The sequence below is a fragment of the Tursiops truncatus genome, chromosome 15 (assembly GCF_011762595.2).
Source record: "Tursiops truncatus isolate mTurTru1 chromosome 15, mTurTru1.mat.Y, whole genome shotgun sequence".
Taxonomy (NCBI): Eukaryota; Metazoa; Chordata; class Mammalia; order Artiodactyla; family Delphinidae; genus Tursiops; species Tursiops truncatus.
Genome location: NC_047048.1, coordinates 62,647,477 through 62,665,542, shown reverse-complemented (window position 1 = coordinate 62,665,542; position 18,066 = coordinate 62,647,477). Strand labels below are relative to the sequence as shown.

Genomic DNA, 18,066 nt, shown 5'->3' with positions numbered 1-18,066 from the left:
TACAGTAATCAAGACAATATGGTACTGGCACAAAAACCGAAATATAGATCAATGGAACAGGATAGAAAGCCCAGAGATAAACCGATACACCTATGGTCAACTAATCTATGACAAAGGAGGCAAGGATATACAATGGAGAAAAGTCTCTTCAATAAGTGGTGCTGGGAAAACTGGACAGCTACATGTAAAAGAATGAAATTAGAACACTCCCTAACACCATACACAAAAATAAACTCCAAATGGTTTAAAGACCTAAATGTAAGACCGGAGACTATAAAACTCTTAGAGGAAAACATAGGCAGAACACTCTTTGACATAAATCACAGCAAGATCTTTTTTGACCCACCTCCTAGAGTAATTGAAATAAAACCAAAAGTAAACAAATGGGACCTAATGAAACTTCAAAGCTTTTGCAGAGCAAAGGAACCCATAAACAACATGAAAAGTCAACCCTCAGAATGGGAGAAAATATTTGTGAACTAATTAATAGACAAAGGATTAATCTCCAAAATATATAAACAGCTCATGTGGCTCAATATTAAACAAACAACCCAATCCAAAAATGGGCAGAAGACCTAAATAGACATTTCTCCAAAGAAGACATACAGATGGTCGAGAAGCACATGAAAAGTTGCTCAATATCACTAGTTATTAGAGAAATGCAAATCAAAACTACAATGAGGTATCACCTCACACCAGTTAGAATGGCTATCATCAGAAAATCTACAAACAACAAATGCTGGAGAGGGTGTGGAGAAAAGGGAACCCTCTTGCACTGTTGGTGGGAATGTAAATTGATGCAGCCACTATGGAGAACAGTGTGGAGGTTCCTCAAAAAACTAAAAATAGAATTACCATATGACCCAGCAATCCCACTACTGGGCATATACCCAGAGAAATCCATTATTCAAAAAAGACACATGTACCCCAATGTTCATTGCAGCACTATTTAAAATAGCCAGGTCATGTAAGCAACCTAAATGTCCATCAACAGGCGAATGGATAAAGAAGTTGTGGTATATATATACAATGGACTATTACTCAGCCATAAAAAGGAACGAAATTGGGTCATTTGTAGAGACATGGATGGACCTAGAGACTGTCATACAGAGTGAAGTAAGTCAGAAAGAGAAAAACAAATATTGTATATTAACGCATATATGTGGAATCTAGAAGAATGGTACAGACGAACCAGTTTGCAAGGCAGAAATAGAGACGCAGATGTAGAGAACAAATGTTTGGACACCAAGGGGTGAAAGTGGGGTGGTGGTGGTGTTGGGATGAATTGGGAGATTGGGATTGACATATATACACTAATATGTATAAATAGATAACTAGTAAGAACCTGCTATATAAAAATAAATAAATTAAATTAAAAAAAAAAGAAAAGATTACTTTCCCTTATGTGGATAGCCCATTGTCCCAGCACCACTTCTTGAAAGTCTGCCCTTCCTTACTGATCTGCAGTGACATCTCTGACATATAGTAAATGTGTTTCTTTTGTTTCAGTGGCCTATTCTTCTCTCCCTGCACCAATGTCACAGTCTCTCAATTAGTATAGACTTATAATATATCTTCATTTCTTGCAGATCAAGTCTTCCCACCTTGTTCTTCAATAGTGTCTTGTTTTTTGTTTTTTGCCACACCACACAGCCTGCGGAATTCTAGTTCCCCGACCAGGGATCAAATCTGGGCCCTCGGCAGTGAAAGCAGGAGTCCTAACCACTGGGCCACCAGGGAATTCCCATGTCTTGGCTATTTTTGAGTCTTGAATTTCTATACATAAATTTTAGAATCATTTTGTCAAGTTGTTGGGATTTTAGTTGGTATTGCATTTAATGTGTTAATGGCTTTGGGGAAAATTGACATCTTTACAATATTGAATTGTCCAACGCATGATAGAGTATATCTCTTCATTTATTTCTATTTCTATCTCCTCTGGTGTCTCCCAGAGTTACATGAGTTTCTTTCTAGACATCTTGCCCATCCTTTGTTAGATTTTTTCCCCTAGGTCCTTCATATTTTAAAATGTTATTGACAATGGTAATTACAAGAAATTTCATGTTCTGTTTATTGCTGGTATATAGAGATACTGATAATTTTATTGCATTGATTTTGTATCTAGAAACCTTAACTATTTTATTTATTTCAGTAATTATTTGTAGATTCTTTCGATTTTCTATATGCATAGTCACATCATTAGTAGATAGTGATAGTTTTATTCCTTCCTTTCGTTTTTATAGTTTCTTTTTCTTAACTTATTGTTCTGGCTCTGATCTCTAGTACAATGTTGAATAGAAATGATAGAAAATATAAGTGAGTATTCTTTTCATTTTCCTGGCTTAAAAAGGAAAGCTTTGGGCTTCCCTGGTGGCGCAGTGGTTGAGAGTCTGCCTGCCGATGCAGGGGACGCGGGTTTGTGCCCCGGTTCGGGAGGATCCCGCGTGCCGCGGAGCGGCTGGGCCCGTGAGCCATGGCCGCTGGGCCTGCGCGTCCGGAGCCTGTGCTCCGCAGCGGGAGAGGCCACAACAGTGAGAGGCCCGCGTCCCGAATAAAAAAAAAAAAAAAAAGGAAAGCTTTTATGATGTTTGCTATATTGAAAAAAAACCAGATACCGTTTATTGGAGTAAGGAAGAATCTTTTTTTCTTTAGGAAGATTATTTTTATTCCCAGTTTGCTGAGTTTTTAACATAAATGTTTCGAGTTTTTTAAATCCTTTATCATCATCTAATGAAATGATCATATGATTTTCCATCTTTAATTTGTTAATCTGGCAAATGCATTGTTTCTAGTGTTAAACTAACCTTGCGCTGTTGAAGACAATTCTTCATGAGGTATTATCCTTGTTATATATATTTTACTCTCCTGCTGTTTTTCTCTAGACTTCTCCATGTCCTCTCCATTCCTTCAAAGCCCTGCTGGGATACCACTTCCTTTTGAAAGCCTTGCAGGATGACCCCAGCTATATTTGACTTCTCACTCTACTCACAAAACCAATGGAACATTGCCTCCCCTGGTAGCTTCATTGTAGCTATATTGTCACCTTCTATCCCCTTCTCTCCTGGACTGTAACCCCCTGGAAGGCATCTTTGTGTTCTCTTCTCAGCCTGCTTCCTCCTCCCAGGACCCAGAGCAGAGGTGGTATTGAGTGTAACACCAAGGATGAGGCCATGGGCTCTGGGGTGAAGCTGCCTGGGCTCACATCTCAGCTTGGCCACTTGCTAGCTGTGGGATATAGGGCATGCCACCTGGCCTCCCTGAGCCCATCAGTTAAATAGGAAGAATAATAATACCTGTCTCATAGAGTTGTGGTGAGAATGAAATGATATAAGTGAACCACTTAGTACAGATCCGGGCACGTGGTATTTTTGCTATCTTAGTCTATAGCACGTAGAGGACTGGGGTTGGGGAGCATGAGGGGGATCGAGCTTATGAGAGTAGAGTCCTCTAACTTAGCCTGGGAGTCAGAGAAGGCTTCTTGGAAGAGGTGATGCCTCAGGTGGTCCTGCAGGGCAAATGAAGGATGGCAGTGGGGGAAGGGCAGAAGGTGTGGGGAAGAGTTCTTTCAGATAGAGGGAGAAGAAGGTGCAAAAGAATGTAATATGAGAGGAGAAAGAATATAACATGCTTTAGAAATTAGTAGTACTTAAATGTGGCCAAAACGGAATAGGTGGGCAGCGGGGAGGGCAAAGTGATATGAAGAGGTAAGTAGGAGTCCGATGAAGAGTCTGTCATACTATACTAAGGAATGGAGACTTTATCTTCAGATAATTCTCACCCCCTTTTTGGCGCACCTAATACCTATTAAAGTAGGTGTCTCTTACTCCAGGAAGCCTTCCCTGATGTCACGCAAATCTGTGTTGGATATTCCCTCTGTTCTACCGTAGCCCTCTCCCCTCGTCACAGCTAACTTCTTTCCATGATAATTATCTGTTTAAGCATCATCTCTCCTTCATACCAAAAGCTGTAAGAGGGCAGGGAATGGGTTTTAACGTTTCTGTAACACAAGGCTAGTAGAGTACCTGGCACATGGTAAGTGCTCAATAGATATTTATTGGATGAATGAACAAATAAATAGAACATCTAGGGAAGGAGAGAAAATTGTGACCAGCAAAATGCCTGGCACATAATTGGCCCTTAGAAAAGTATTTAATCTTTTATTGTGCGTCAGCTTCATCATCTGGAAAATGGGAATAAAAATAGAAACTACCTCAAAGGGGTATCATGGGTCTGTGAATTGCTTAACCTAGGATCTGACATTTAGTGTAAAGGCTAATTCTCAGCATGTTAAACACATAATTCTCATACAAACAGTGAGCATGGGTCAAAATTTCATTTAACTCATTAGTAAGGGGGCTAGCAGGATGACAAAGCTAGCTCAAAACAGAATATAAAAACTGGTTTTTTTTTAAATTTTATTTTATTTTTTTATACAGCAGGTTCTTATTAGTTATCTATCTTATACATATTAGTGTATACATGTCAGTCCCAATCTCCCAGTTCATCCCACCACGGCCACCTCCCCCTCCCGAAAACTGGGGGTTTTATAGTCACTGGAAAGAAAAATATTGAAATGATATTGCTAAATTATATTCAAATGGATTAAGGTCCTACAGGGTAATAAAACCATAACCTTAAGGATTATCTTCTCTACTAGACAGAAAAGGAAATCATCCCATCCTATTACTTAACAGAATTGTGAAATGTCTGGGCCCTAATCAGTTGTGTAAATAATGTTAAATTGCTCTTCAGAGGCAGATGACTCTTAAGTAGACTTGCTGATCAGTGCTTTATTGTGACATCAAAAGGTCACATAATCATCTTTTTACTTTAGTAACATGTTTTAGTTAGTTTTTCTTAACACTGGTAAGTTTAGTTTAGTAGATACGGTTATTATTATAAGGCTCTCAATAAATATTTGCTGAAAGGATTTTCATTCTGTTAGGCTTTTTTCCTTCTCCCCAGCATCAGAGTTGGGACCTATAGAACTGGTAGACTGAGTGGGGAACCCTGCAGGACCCTATGCTCTTCCTTCCTTCAGCCTGGGGTGTTGTAATGCCAATTCTGTCTCATTAAATAGGCAGAAGAAGTATCTGCTTTGGGCATCAGCAAAGCAGGCACATATCTCTCCCCTCCGTAAGAACATGTATATATATTTTTGAAAGAACTGGATATTTCCAAAAAGGCAGTGCAGTAGGCAACATGGAAAAAAATCAGAAATTTTGGGGACCACTATCCATTTATTTTTTTTCAATTTTTCAATGTAGAAAATTGTGGTAAAATACATATAACATAAAATTTACCGCCCTAACCATTTTAAGTGTACAGTTCAATGGCATTAAGTACAGTCACATTGTTGTGCAACGATCACCACCATCCATCTGCAGAACTCTTTTCATCTTGCAAAACTGAAACTCTGTACCTATTAAACAGTAACACATTGCCTTTCCCCCAGCCCCTGGCAACCACCCTCTACTTTCTGTCTCTATGCATTTGACTACTCTAGGTACCTCATATAGATGGCGTCATACAACATTTGTTCTCTTGTGGCTGGCTTATTTCACTTAGCGTCATGTCCTCAAGGTTCATCCAAGTTGTACCACGTGTCAGAATTTCCTTCCTGTTTAACACTGAATAATATTCCATTGTATTTATATCACATTTTGTTTATCCTGTTATCCATTGATGGATGCTTGCATTGCTTCCATCTTTTGGCTATCACCTCCCTTTATTTTATAGAATAAGATTATTTTTGTTTTGAATTGCATATGAGGGATGGACACCATTTTCAAGGCTTGAGATCTCAAAGATTATAATCTGGCTCAGGGCCTGGGACTAACCAGACTATGAGACCATCTGTGGGTGGTCATTTCTTGATTTTGTACTTTTGCCTAAATATAACCAGGATGACTAAGTTTCTCTAGGCAGATTTAACCTAGAGAATGTTTACATGGAATATGAGCATTAAAAACGTGTTCTAGGGCTTCCCTGGTGGTGCAGTGGTTGAGAGTCCGCCTGCCGATGCAGGGGACACGGGTTCGTGCCCCGGTCCGGGAAGATCCCACATGCCGCGGAGCGGCTGGGCCCGTGAGCCATGGCCACTGAGCCTGCGCGTCCGGAGCCTGTACTCCGCAACGGGAGAGGCCACAACAGTGAGAGGCCCGTGTACCGCAAAACAAACAAACAAAAAAAACGTGTTCTAGGGCTCTGACGTGCTCTAGATTTTGTATATACTGGGGACGGGAAATTCGAGCATTTCTACAAAGCAACAGATGGGAAATTTCCCAGGAACAAACTAGCTATGTCTTGGCAGTCCAAAAGTATGTAGTATGCAAGCTCTGCTCTGGGAGTTGAGAGAATCTGCTTGAACCATATGACCTCCAGATGCTAGAAAAGGAACTTCCAGATACTTCCCTGCTAAAAGTAGTTAAGAGTACTGGGTCAAAGGAAAACTAAAATGCCTGGGCTTCCAGCTTCAGGGAATTGAACCTTTTATTCTGACTTTCCAGCAAAAAGGAAGGGAATGGTGAATGTAGAATCGCATGAAGCTAAAGTTAGAGGATACTGCCGAAGTCAATCAGATCCCCACTTTTTTTTTTTTAAACATTTATTTAAATACTTAAAGACAGTGATATTGACTAATTAGACTTGGAATCAAATTGCCTCTGTTTCCTTTCTTCATTTTATTTTTGTAAGTCACAAATTTTCATACATTTTGTTTTGTTTTGTTTTGTTTTGCAGTACGCGGGCCTCTCACTGTTGTGGCCTTCTCCCGTTGCGGAGCACAGGCTCCGGACGCGCAGGCTCAGCGGCCCTGGCTCACAGGCCCAGCCGCTCCGCGGCATGTGGGATCTTCCCGGACCGGGGCACGAACCTGCATCCCCCGCATCAGCAGGCAGACTCTCAACCACTGCGCCACCAGGGAAGCCCAGATCCCCACGTTTTAATTCTGTTTTGGACTTTTATTTATACAATTGTCATTAATTTCATCAATGTAGTAGAATATAGACTAGGTCTGAATCTTGGCTCTACAACTTATTCAGTGTGAGACGTTGATTATTACTAAACCTCTCTTCAATTTTTAAAATCTGTGTCTCAATTTTTAAAATCTTTAAAATGGTAATAATAATAGTATTGTGTCAGAGGATCGTGGTGAGGACGAACGTCCCAAGAACAGAGCCTGGGACATAGTAACTGCTATATAAATTCTTGCTATTATCTAGACATTTTGGCCTTCTCCTTCTCCTCTTCTTTATTATTATTATTATTCAGTTGGGAAATAATCAAATTTTATTTGGAGTGTCATCCTACAGTTTTATTCTGCTTCTTGATTGTTTCTGGGGGGAAATTTCTGCAGTTAATGTGTATTGAATTCTGCTTCTTGATTTTTTGCAATAACTCTATGAATCTGTTAACATTTTCGTTGTATGAAAGGTAGTCTCATTCTCTCATTTTCCAGATTTGGAAACTGAATCCCCAAAAGGGAAAGTGACTTGCCCAAGATCACACAGAGACAACGACTAAACCAGTAATAGAACGAAGGACTTCTGACCACGAGTCCACGGCTTGCTCCACTCGACACAGAGTTCAAGAATACTGACCTGGGGTATTAATACACTCTGCCCATCCTCCAAACATGCACAGGAAAACTTGAACACTCTATGATTCCAGGTATTCTCCAAAAGATGTCTTTCCTTTCTAGCAAAATTTCAGGCATTTCAAGGGAAAGTTCGGTGGCTTGACTTGTAATCTTCGTTGTATACCCAGCACTGTGCTTCAAGTTCTTGAGGGCAGAAATTATTGCCTATAACAGCTGGGATTATTAGGGACAGATGCCCAATAAATGGAACTAATTAACATACCCCCACGTTTTAAAAAAGAGGAATGGGGCGCAGGGAAGAGAATATTTATTAAGAAATTAATACGTTCTAGTCACTGTGCTAGAATTTTCACCACTATCCCATTTAATCCCCAGACACCCTTTGTAGCATTGTCGATTTCCAGATTTTGAATCAGGAAATTAAGGTTACTCTGAGTCTTCATGAGTAAATATTCAAGATTGACATTTCTCTGATGGACCACAACCTTTTAGAATCTAGTATTATAATCACAGAGTGAGAGGTAAAGCCAAGAAGGAAGAGACCTAATACATTCCAAAAGGTTAAAAAAAAAAAAGAGTTTTTCTCATGAAAAACGATGAAATCAACCATATAAATTGTGAAAATATAAGTCATGATTGTATTTGCTCTGTGACAGTGTGGAAATGCACATTTTTATCAAGCTAGAAACAGAAAACAAAGAAAAATTATGAGTATTTCAATCTTGCTCATCAAAAGAGACCGATCATTACCAAATCCAGGCAACCTGGCCCCACTCTCCCTGCAAACATTTAATCCACATGAGAGTTTTGAATGGAGACAAGAAGATAAGTGACAGGACTTATGTAGAGAAGGACACTTAGGCCTGGCTGAGTTTCATAGCATGGAAGGGCCCAGACCCAAAAAATGCTTAGTACCTATTATGCTAGGCTGAAAAAAAACGGCCCCCTAAAGACAATTAGGTCCTAGTTCCTGGAATCTTTAAGTGTACCCTGTTTGGAAAAAGGGTCTTTGCCGATGTGATCAAGTTAAGGATCTTGAGATGGGAGATTATCCTGTATTATCTAGGTAGGGCCCAAATGCAGTCACAAGTGTCCTTAGAGAGGCAGAGGGAGATATGATACTAATCCACAGAGGAGGAGGTGATGTGAACATGGAAGCAGAGATTGGAGTGACACGGCCACAGGCCAAGGAATGTCAGTAACATTCTCTTTTCCCTGGGAAGCTGGAGAGGCAAGGAGCAGATTCTTCCCTAGAGGCTCTGGGCCTGCCAATATCTTGATTTTGGCCCAGTGAAACTAATTTCAGACTTCTGGCCTCCAGAACTGTGAGAGAATACATTTCTGTTGCTTTAAAACACCAAGTTTGTGGTAATTATAATTTGTTAGCATAGTCACAGAAAACTAACACCGTGCCCCTGTGTTGGTATCCAAGTCTCAATTTACTGTCATCTCCTTTCCCTTCCATCTGGCACTTCCAAGAAGAGTTTCCAAAAGCATCCTAATATCTTTTGTTTGTCTCTTCTGAAAGGCACTGTGACAAGCACTTTATATGCAGTAGCTCACTGAACCCTCATAATCCTATTAGGTGAATATAATACTAATATTATTCCTATTTTACAGATGAGTAAAATGAGGCTCAGAAGAAAAGCTGGTGGGGCCACACTCTTAACAGGTGATGGAGCTAGTATTCCAACTCAGGTCTGCTCAAATCTAAAGCCCACACTTTTAACTTCTGTACTGTACTACCTCAAGATCTCTGGGGTAAGTCAAGGTTTTAATTCTCGTATCTACTGGCGAAATTTCAGGATATATATATCTGAGGGATATTTTCAAGGACTTTGGACCAAAGGAGACCAAACATGCCTTCATTGCAGCTCAAGGCACTGAGCTGCCATTTTTTAGCAAAGAGCAGAGGATGGCCAATCCTAGCATCACAGAAAGCTCAGGTTAAAAGGACCTCAGAGATCCATTTGTTCAAATTCCTCATTTTACATATGAAGAAGCTGGGCTCACAAAAGGGGAGGGCCCTGCCTAGGGTCACATATAGAGGCTTCAAGTGATAAAGTTGGATTGAAGTCCTGGTCGCACTTCAAATCTAGGGTTGATTCTACTGCACATCACACTGCCCAAAGTCATGTGTGTTGCTGTGGTCCAAAGGGCTGACAAAACTCTGGGAACTTGCAAGAAGGAAAATGGAAAAATGGGTCACAACCTTCTCAAAGCTATAGTGTCCCAGGTCTTCATTCTCACATGGGGTAACCTACAGGGCTGCAGCCCTGAGGTGCAGGGCTGAGATGGTCCAGGGAATTGGGAGGGGGTAGCTTCTGCATTGGGATGGAGACTGAAGAGACCATGATGATGTGACCATGTCCCAAATGGGAGGAAAGGAATGTCAAGATTTCATGAATTCCTAGAACTGAAGGGATTTCTGAAAATCTTGAGAGTAGCAGCTTTGGAAGTAAGTTGTCTCTTACATGATTAGCAAGGAACTCGTTTGGGAAACTCAATAAAATTCTAATTATGATAAAGGCTGAACATTCTTCATCCATCTTTAAATACATCCACTAATAAATATTGAGGCCCCACTGGTCTCTGCCTTCATGCTTAATAAGGTGGTTTTAAAAAAAGATAATATATTTAAAGTACCCATACAGTCTTAGTACACAAGTCCTTTAAAATGCTGTTGCTAAGAAAGAAATTGAAGATGTCACAAACAGATGGAAAGAGACACTATGTTCTTGAATTGGAAGAATTTTTATATATATATATATATATATATATATATATATTTTTTTTTTTTTTTTTTTTTTTTTTTGTGGTACGTGGGCCTCTCACTGTTGTGGCCTCTCCCGTTGCGGAGCACAGGCTCCGGACACGCAGGCTCAGCGGCCATGGCTCACGGGCCCAGCCGCTCCGCAGCATGTGGGATCTTCCCGGACCGGGGCACGAACCCGTGTCCCCTGCATCGGCAGGCGGACTCTCAACCACTGCGCCACCAGGGAAGCCCGGAAGAATTAATATTTTTAAATGGCCATACTACCCCAGGCAACCTATAGATTCAGTGCAATCCCTATCAATCTACCAATGGCATTTTTCACAGAACGAGAGCAAATAATCTTAAAAAATTGTATGGAAACACGAAAGACCCTGGATAACCAAAACAATCTTGAGAAAGAAGAACAGAGCTGGAGGAACCATTTGCTCTGACTTCAGATAATACTACAAAGACAGTAATCAAAATAGTATGCTACTGGCATAAAAACAGAGACATAGATCCATGGGACAGAATAGAGAGCCCAGAATAAACCCACACACTTATGGTCAATTAATCTATGACAAAGGAGGCAAGAATATACAATGGAGAAAAGGCAGTTTCTTTAGTAAGTGGTGCTGGGAAAACTGGACACTTACATGTAAAAGAATGAAATTAGAACATTCTCTAACACCACATACAAAAATAAACTCAAAATGGATTAAAAACATAAATGTAAGACCTGAAACCATAACACTCCTAGAATAAATCATAGGCAGAACATTCTTTGACATAAATCATAGCAATGTTTTTTTGGATCAGTCTCCTATAGCAAAGGAAATAAAACCAAAAATTAACAAATAGGACTTAATCAAACTTAAAAGCTTTTGCATAGCAAAGGAAACCATCGAGAAAGCAAAAAGACAACCTACTGAATGGAAGAAAATATTTGCCAATGATATGACCAATAAGCAGTTAATATCCAAAATATATAAACAGCTCATACAACTCAATATCAAAAAAAAAACAAAACCCAGTTAAAAAATGGGCAGAAGATCTGAATAGACATTTCTCCAAAGAGGACATGCAGATTGCCAACAGGCACATGGAAAGATGCTCAACAATGCTAATCATCAGGGAAATGCAAATGAAAACCACAGTGAGATATCACCTCACACCTGAAGGAATGGCTATCATCAAAAAGACCACAAATAACAAATGTTGGCAAGGATGTGGAAAAAAAGGAACCTCTGTAAACTGTTGGTAGGAATGTAAATTGGTACAGCCACTGTGAAAACAGTATGGAGGTTTCTCAAAAAAAACAAAAATAGAACGACCAAATGCCCCAGCAATTCCACTTCTGGGTATATATCTGAAAAAAACAAAAACACTAATTCAAAAAGATACACGCACCCCAATGTTCATAGCAGTATTATTTGCATTTGCCAAGTTATGGAAGCAAGCTAAGTGTCCATCACAGATGACTGGATAAAGAAGATGTGGTATATGTATTCAATGGAATACTACTCAGTCATAAAAAAGAATGAAACTTTTGCCATTTGCAACAACTTCGATGGACTTGGAGGGCATTATGCTAAGTCAAATAAGTCAGACAAAGAAGGACAAACACTGTATGATATCACTTATATGTGGTATCTAAAAAAACCAATAAACTAGTGACTATAAGAAAAAAGAAACAGACTCAGATATAGAGAACAAACTAGTGGTTACCAGTGGGGAGAGGGAAGGGGGGAGGGGCAACATAAGTGTAGGGGATTAAGAGGTACAAACTATTACGTATCAAATAAGCTACAAGGATATATTGTATAGCACAGGGAATATAGCCAATATTTTATAATAACTATAAATGGAGTTATAAACTTTATAGATTGTGAATCACTATACTGTACACCTGTAACTTATATAATATTGCACATCAACTATACTTAAATAAAGATAATTAAATTTAAGAAATATTTTAAAAATGCTGTTGCTAAAACATTAATTAATAATAGTAGCTGTACTAGCCACTGTCTTTTAAGACACGTTGATCTCCGCTTCAGAGACTACATGTCCCAAGATGCTCTTTGCTTGGGTTTCACCGCCCATTGTATTCTGGGGCTTGTAGTCCGGAAGTGAATGGATGACTCATCGGCCCGCAGGCGCAGTGCTCCTAATTCCCGGAAGAACCAGCAGAGGGTCGCAGGATGTGCGGGTGGCTGCGGCTGCTGCTGCAGCGGCGGCGCTGACAGGGCACGCGCTCTATGCCTTTCCGGCTGCTCGTCCCGTTTGGCCTCCTGTGTGCTCTGCTACCCCTGCACCATGGTGCGCCCGGCCCGGATGGCACCGCGCCCGACCCCGCCCACTACAGGTGAAGGGGGTCAGGCTCCCTGCCCTTCCATAGTTGGGGAATGGGAATCCCAGACCTGGTCCCTTCCCCATTCCCTCCATCCCAGACCACCCCCCCCCCCGACCTGCTGGGACCCCGCCACTGGGCTCCTCGCAGAAATCAGGTGGTGATGACCATTTTCCGCCCTAATTCTTGTCCTTTCCTCTGCCTGGTTTCGTTTGGTGGTCCTCTGACTTATTTCTCGTACCCCGCACCAGGGCGCGAGTCAAGGCCATGTTCTACCACGCCTACGACAGCTACCTGGAGAATGCCTTTCCCTACGACGAGCTGCGACCTCTCACCTGTGACGGGCACGACACCTGGGGCAGGTAGTGCGAGCGGAGGAGCAAGGGGGCGGCCTGGGTCTGGCAGTCCGGTCCTAGGCGGGCGGGTATGCTGGAGCTGGTGGCTTCATGATCTCACCGGTTCCAGAAAAACCTCCTAGCTAGCGTGGGGTCGCGTTCCCCCTAATTCAGGCCAGCACCACCAGGATCCACCCAGCCTCCTGGAAAGTTGGATTCCCATAGTGGAAAAAGGCTGGGTTAGCCTGGTGGTCTGGACCTCCGGGCTCTGGCCACAGCAGTGACAGACACCAGCTGTTAGGACTTGGGCAAATCTCTGGAGGCTTAGGATATGTGGAAGGGCTTCAAAAAGTCAGAAGACCCAACCCCTTCATGTTATAAGTGGGCAAACAGGCCTAGGAGGGGATGTAACTCTCCTAAACATGAAATTTCAGAGCCTTTGTTGTTAGTGTAACTGAAACCCACTTCCCCCATTACCCTCACATCCCTGACTGCTTCTTGAGATCTCAGCTCAAACTGTCACCTTACCATCAGTTCCCCTAAATACCCACCCCAACAGGTCACTCTCACAAACCACCCTTTTTATTTTCTTCGTAGCACTTCTCACTCTTATACTGTCATTTTCACTTATGTGTTAGTTTGTCTTTCTCACTTCCACTAGAAGAAAAATCTGTGAGAGATGGAATTCTCTATCTTGTTCCTTGCTGAGTAAGTGAAGAATCATTGCATTTAGCTGAAGCTAACCTTGATTAAACACTGTGCTAAGCATTTTACTTGTGTCATCTCATTTAATTAACACCCCTAGGAGTTAATTGCTGTTATCTCTGTTTTACAAATGAATATGCTAGGGACTGGAGAAATTAAGCTCAACACAAATTGTGCTGGTTTTCGTTTTTTAGTTGAAAAAAGTAATACAAGTAAATGGCAAATTCAAGCAGTCCAATATCATATAATAAAATAAATATCTCCCATACCCTAGAACTCCAACCACTGTTAACCTTCTTGTGTATCCTTCCAGAAATATTTTTGGTTTATACCATCATATAGGTATGTATATGTGTATCTTTTAAAATAACCTTTTAAAGGTGTAACTTATATAAAATGCACCCATTTTAAGTGTGTAGTGACCACCATCACAGGATAGAGAACATTTCTGTCACACTGGAAAGTTCCCTGGTGGCCCTTTATAATAATAAATAAATAAATAATAATAAATAATAATAAATAATAATCCCTCCACCACCACTGGCCCAAAAAACCGCTAATCTGCTTTCTGTCTATATTGTCTCTTTTTGAAAAATGCAGTTAGAATACGACACACGACACTGCCTATTCTGTACCTTGTCTTTTTCATTTAACTATATAATTTGAATGTCTTCCCCTTAGCCCATAGAACTCTTGATAACAATCTTTTTGACCACCTCATAGTTTCACATTGTTTGAATGTATTACAGTTTGGTTAATCACTTTTCAACTGGTATACATTTGGGTTATTTCTAGCTTTTTGCTGTTCTAAAAACAATATTGCCATGAGCATTCTCAAGGCTACAGTTCTGTGCACTGCGAGATAAATTCTTAGATGTGGAAAGCCTGCGCTCTGAGATACAATCTTATACTGCCTCCCTATGGTGGAGAAGAATGCCAGAGAATATAGGCAATGTGTTTAACTACAGTCAAGCTATTTGCATGAGATGTTATACATCAGCCCACCTCCCAGGTACGTTAAATGGGTCAGAGGTTCCCGGCGATTTTCACGATGGCTTCTCTGTTGTGATTTCAGGTGGGACTGGCAGAGGCATCGCTGTGCTTCACTTATTAGTTTTTGGGGTCTCTGATCTGGGGCAGCCTTAATAACTGGTGTTTGTTTGATTTTCTTACTAAGCAGCTGGGGTTTTTGTCCTTTTACAGTTTTTCTCTGACTCTTATTGATGCTCTGGACACCTTGTTGGTAAGTGTCTCATCTATTCCTTTTCCTCTCCAACACTGCATGACCAATATCCTTCTTCTTTTGGTAGCTTGACTGTGGGTGAAAAATGAATTCTTCACCTGGGCTTTTTATTTTCATCTTTCATTTTTATCTTTAATTTGGGGGCAGTGGAAAGCCAGTGGAATTTTTTTCAAGAAGAGGGTAGGAAATGAGATTCCTGTTTTGAGAAGATCACTGGCTACAATGTGGAGAAAGATTCATGTCATCATTTAACAAACATTTTATGAGTAATTGCTTCATGCACTGTGCTCAGCCCTCTGGGGGAGTGCAGGAATGAGGGAGGCTCCTGCCTATGCAAAGATTCTCGTAATGTGGAAAGAAATAGATGCCCTGAGAGTTGTGGGGATAAACTTGCTGGAGTCTTTTAAAGGAGGAAGAGGTTAATTTCAGCTGGAGGAATCGAAGGATTCCTAGGGAAGGTGAGATTTAGATAATCGAAAATAGGTTGGATTTGGAAATGGGAAGACACAGAGTGAGATTTCTGGTAGAGGGAACAGCATGTCTGAGGGCAGAAAATCAGGGAATAGTGGGTACTGAAGTCGACAGAAGAACAGTGAGAGACATGGTTAGAAGGATAGATTAGGTCTAAATCATAGAGGGCTTTGAATGCTGAGATAGTCAGGATTGTTTCAGCTGCAAGTGATCAAACTGATTTAGACAGGAAGGAAATTTACTGAGTCAGATAACTAAAAAGTCCAGGTAAAGACTGACTTCAAACCCAGCTGGTTCCAGACATTTAAATAACGTCATTAGGAATCTCTTTCTCCATCTCTTATTTCTACTTTCCTTGCTGGCTGTATTCTCAGGCTCTCCTTAAGCTGGCAGGGTAGCCAATGGTAACTCCAGACGCACATCCCACTTATTTAGTAACCTGTGTGTGGAGAGAATTAGTCCTTTTCCATTAATTCCGTGGACTGAGTCTCACTGATCTGGCTTGGGTTACACATCTATCCCTGAATCAATCAGTTGGCCAAGGGGTATAGTACGTTGGCTGGTCCAGGTGAAGTGCCCATTCTTGCAGCTGAAGGGATGGAGTCAGCTTCTTCAAATTACAGGAGTGACTGTGGAAGAAGGGTGATTCCTCAAGGGAAAATTGGAACACTGATATCAGAATAAAAGGCATCAGGATTGCATTTGACTGATGGTTTAAACAAAAGGGTTTAATTTTCTCAAGTATAAGAAAATCTGAATGAAGGTAATTTCTAGCATTGGATCAGCTGCTTAACTGCGCCATCAGAGACCCCATGCTCTTTGTATCCTTCCATTCTACCATCATTAGTATACTGACTTTCATTCTCATGCTTAGTACCTCATGGCCTAAGATGGCTGCCACAGCTCCAGAAATCAAGTCTGCTTTCAAAGCAGAAAGAAAAAGAGTAAAAGCCATGCCAACTGTGTTTTGTCCCTTTCTGTTAGGAAAACAGGAGCTTTCTGAGAAGTGCCCCTAGTAGACTTTACAAAGCTCAGAATTGACTGGGTAACACAATCACCCAGTAGCAAATGAGACTGAGAAAGCAAATATGTGGATTTCTAGCCTCTATGGCTGGGAGCTACAAGGGTAAAGAAGATTGAGAATCAATGTTGGGCCAACCAACCTGCAGTATTTTCTATAAGGCTGAATGTGACAAGGTTAAAAACAATAAATATCCACTGTAAATGTCAAGCTAAGATTTCCTTATGTGGTCTACAGTCTTTATATTGGTTTCATTTAAACATTTTATGAGTACATAAAAATTCTTAAATTGGTACCAAAGAATTTACTTTACCAGTCTCTTGATACTAGGTCTGTGTGATTTCCAGCTCTCAGTGTTTTCTCCTGTTACCAGCAGTCCTAGAACAGAAACTGTAGGTCTGAAGTTGAATAAGTAGGATTCACACCAGCATAGGATCCTAGACTCTGAATCTAGCATCTTCAGTGCCCACAAGCCTGAGAGCCTCACAGTCAGGTCTCTCTTTCCTTCAGATTTTGGGGAATGTCTCAGAATTCCAAAGAGTGGTTGAAGTGCTCCAGGACAACGTGGACTTTGATATTGATGTGAACGCCTCTGTGTTTGAAACCAACATCCGAGGTGAGGGCTGCCTTCTAGGGCCCTTGGAAGAAAGGAGAATGTGGAATTTTGGCTTCTGTGTAAACCAAGAGGTGATAAACAGGATCTTAAGCGCCAGCCTTGCCAGGGCACTTGACTCAAGCCAGATTGACAGTCTTCCCTCCTGTAGGGTTGGGTAGGGAGGTCTCGGGATCCCTCATCAGTTTCAGACATGAAAGTGAGCAGGGGACAGAGAAAAGACTGAAAAGAAATATGCCAGGATTACTCACATATTTAACATATATTTGGTACCAGGCTTTCAGCCAAGAGCAAGAAAGATGTAATCCTTGCCTTCTTGTAGCTTATTGCCTATTGAAAGTTTGTTAGAACTTTCTGCATTGTTGATGGAAATGTTTTATATCTGTGTTGTCCAGTCCAGTAGCCACTAGCTACATGTGGCTATTGAACATTTTGAAAGGTGGCTACTGCAACTGAAGAACTGAATTTTAAATTTCATTTAATTTTAATGGATTTAAATTTAAATAGTGACATGTGGTTACTAATTACTGTGTTACATAGTACAAGGCTAGGGTATTAGTTTCCAAACTTGACTGCCCATCAGAAGCATTTGGGACATTTTAAAAAGTTCAGCTGTGTAGACTCCACTCTAAATCTAATGAATTGGGATCTCTGGGTTGGGTCCCACAGTCAGTATTTTTAGCAGGTTCCCAATGAATCTTTTTTTTTTTTTAATGAATCATTCATTTTATTGAGGTAAATTTACATATACTGAAATGCACAGATCTACACATTTCAATGAATTTTGACCCAGTGATTCTTTTTTTTAAAATTAATTAACTAACTATTTTTTTTGGCTGCGTTGGGTCTTTGTTGCTGCGGGTGGGCTTTTTCTAGTCGTGGCGAGTGGGGGCTACTCTTCGTTGTGCATGGGCTTCTCATTGCAGTGGCTTCTCTTTGTTGCAGAGCATGGGCTCTGTGCACGTGGGCT

General features: G+C 40.8%; 1 protein-coding gene across 2 annotated transcripts in view; it reads left to right on the top strand.

Moving 5' to 3' along the window:
* The window catches only part of EDEM2 (ER degradation enhancing alpha-mannosidase like protein 2), a 49,610-nt gene that overhangs the window by 8,973 nt on the left and 22,571 nt on the right, over positions 1-18,066 (top strand). Inside the window, exons 2-7 of one of the 2 annotated variants that reach the window (XM_019950634.3) lie at positions 7,460-7,671; positions 9,221-9,361; positions 12,515-12,723; positions 12,960-13,070; positions 14,952-14,991; positions 16,994-17,099. In XM_019950634.3, the coding sequence (XP_019806193.1) occupies positions 12,617-12,723; positions 12,960-13,070; positions 14,952-14,991; positions 16,994-17,099 (364 nt within the window). In that variant the 5' untranslated portion in view covers positions 7,460-7,671; positions 9,221-9,361; positions 12,515-12,616. Of the gene's footprint in view, positions 1-7,459; positions 7,672-9,220; positions 9,362-12,514; positions 12,724-12,959; positions 13,071-14,569; positions 14,761-14,951; positions 14,992-16,993; positions 17,100-18,066 lie in introns of those variants that run through there. The other variant, XM_019950636.3, reaches the window with a different exon arrangement.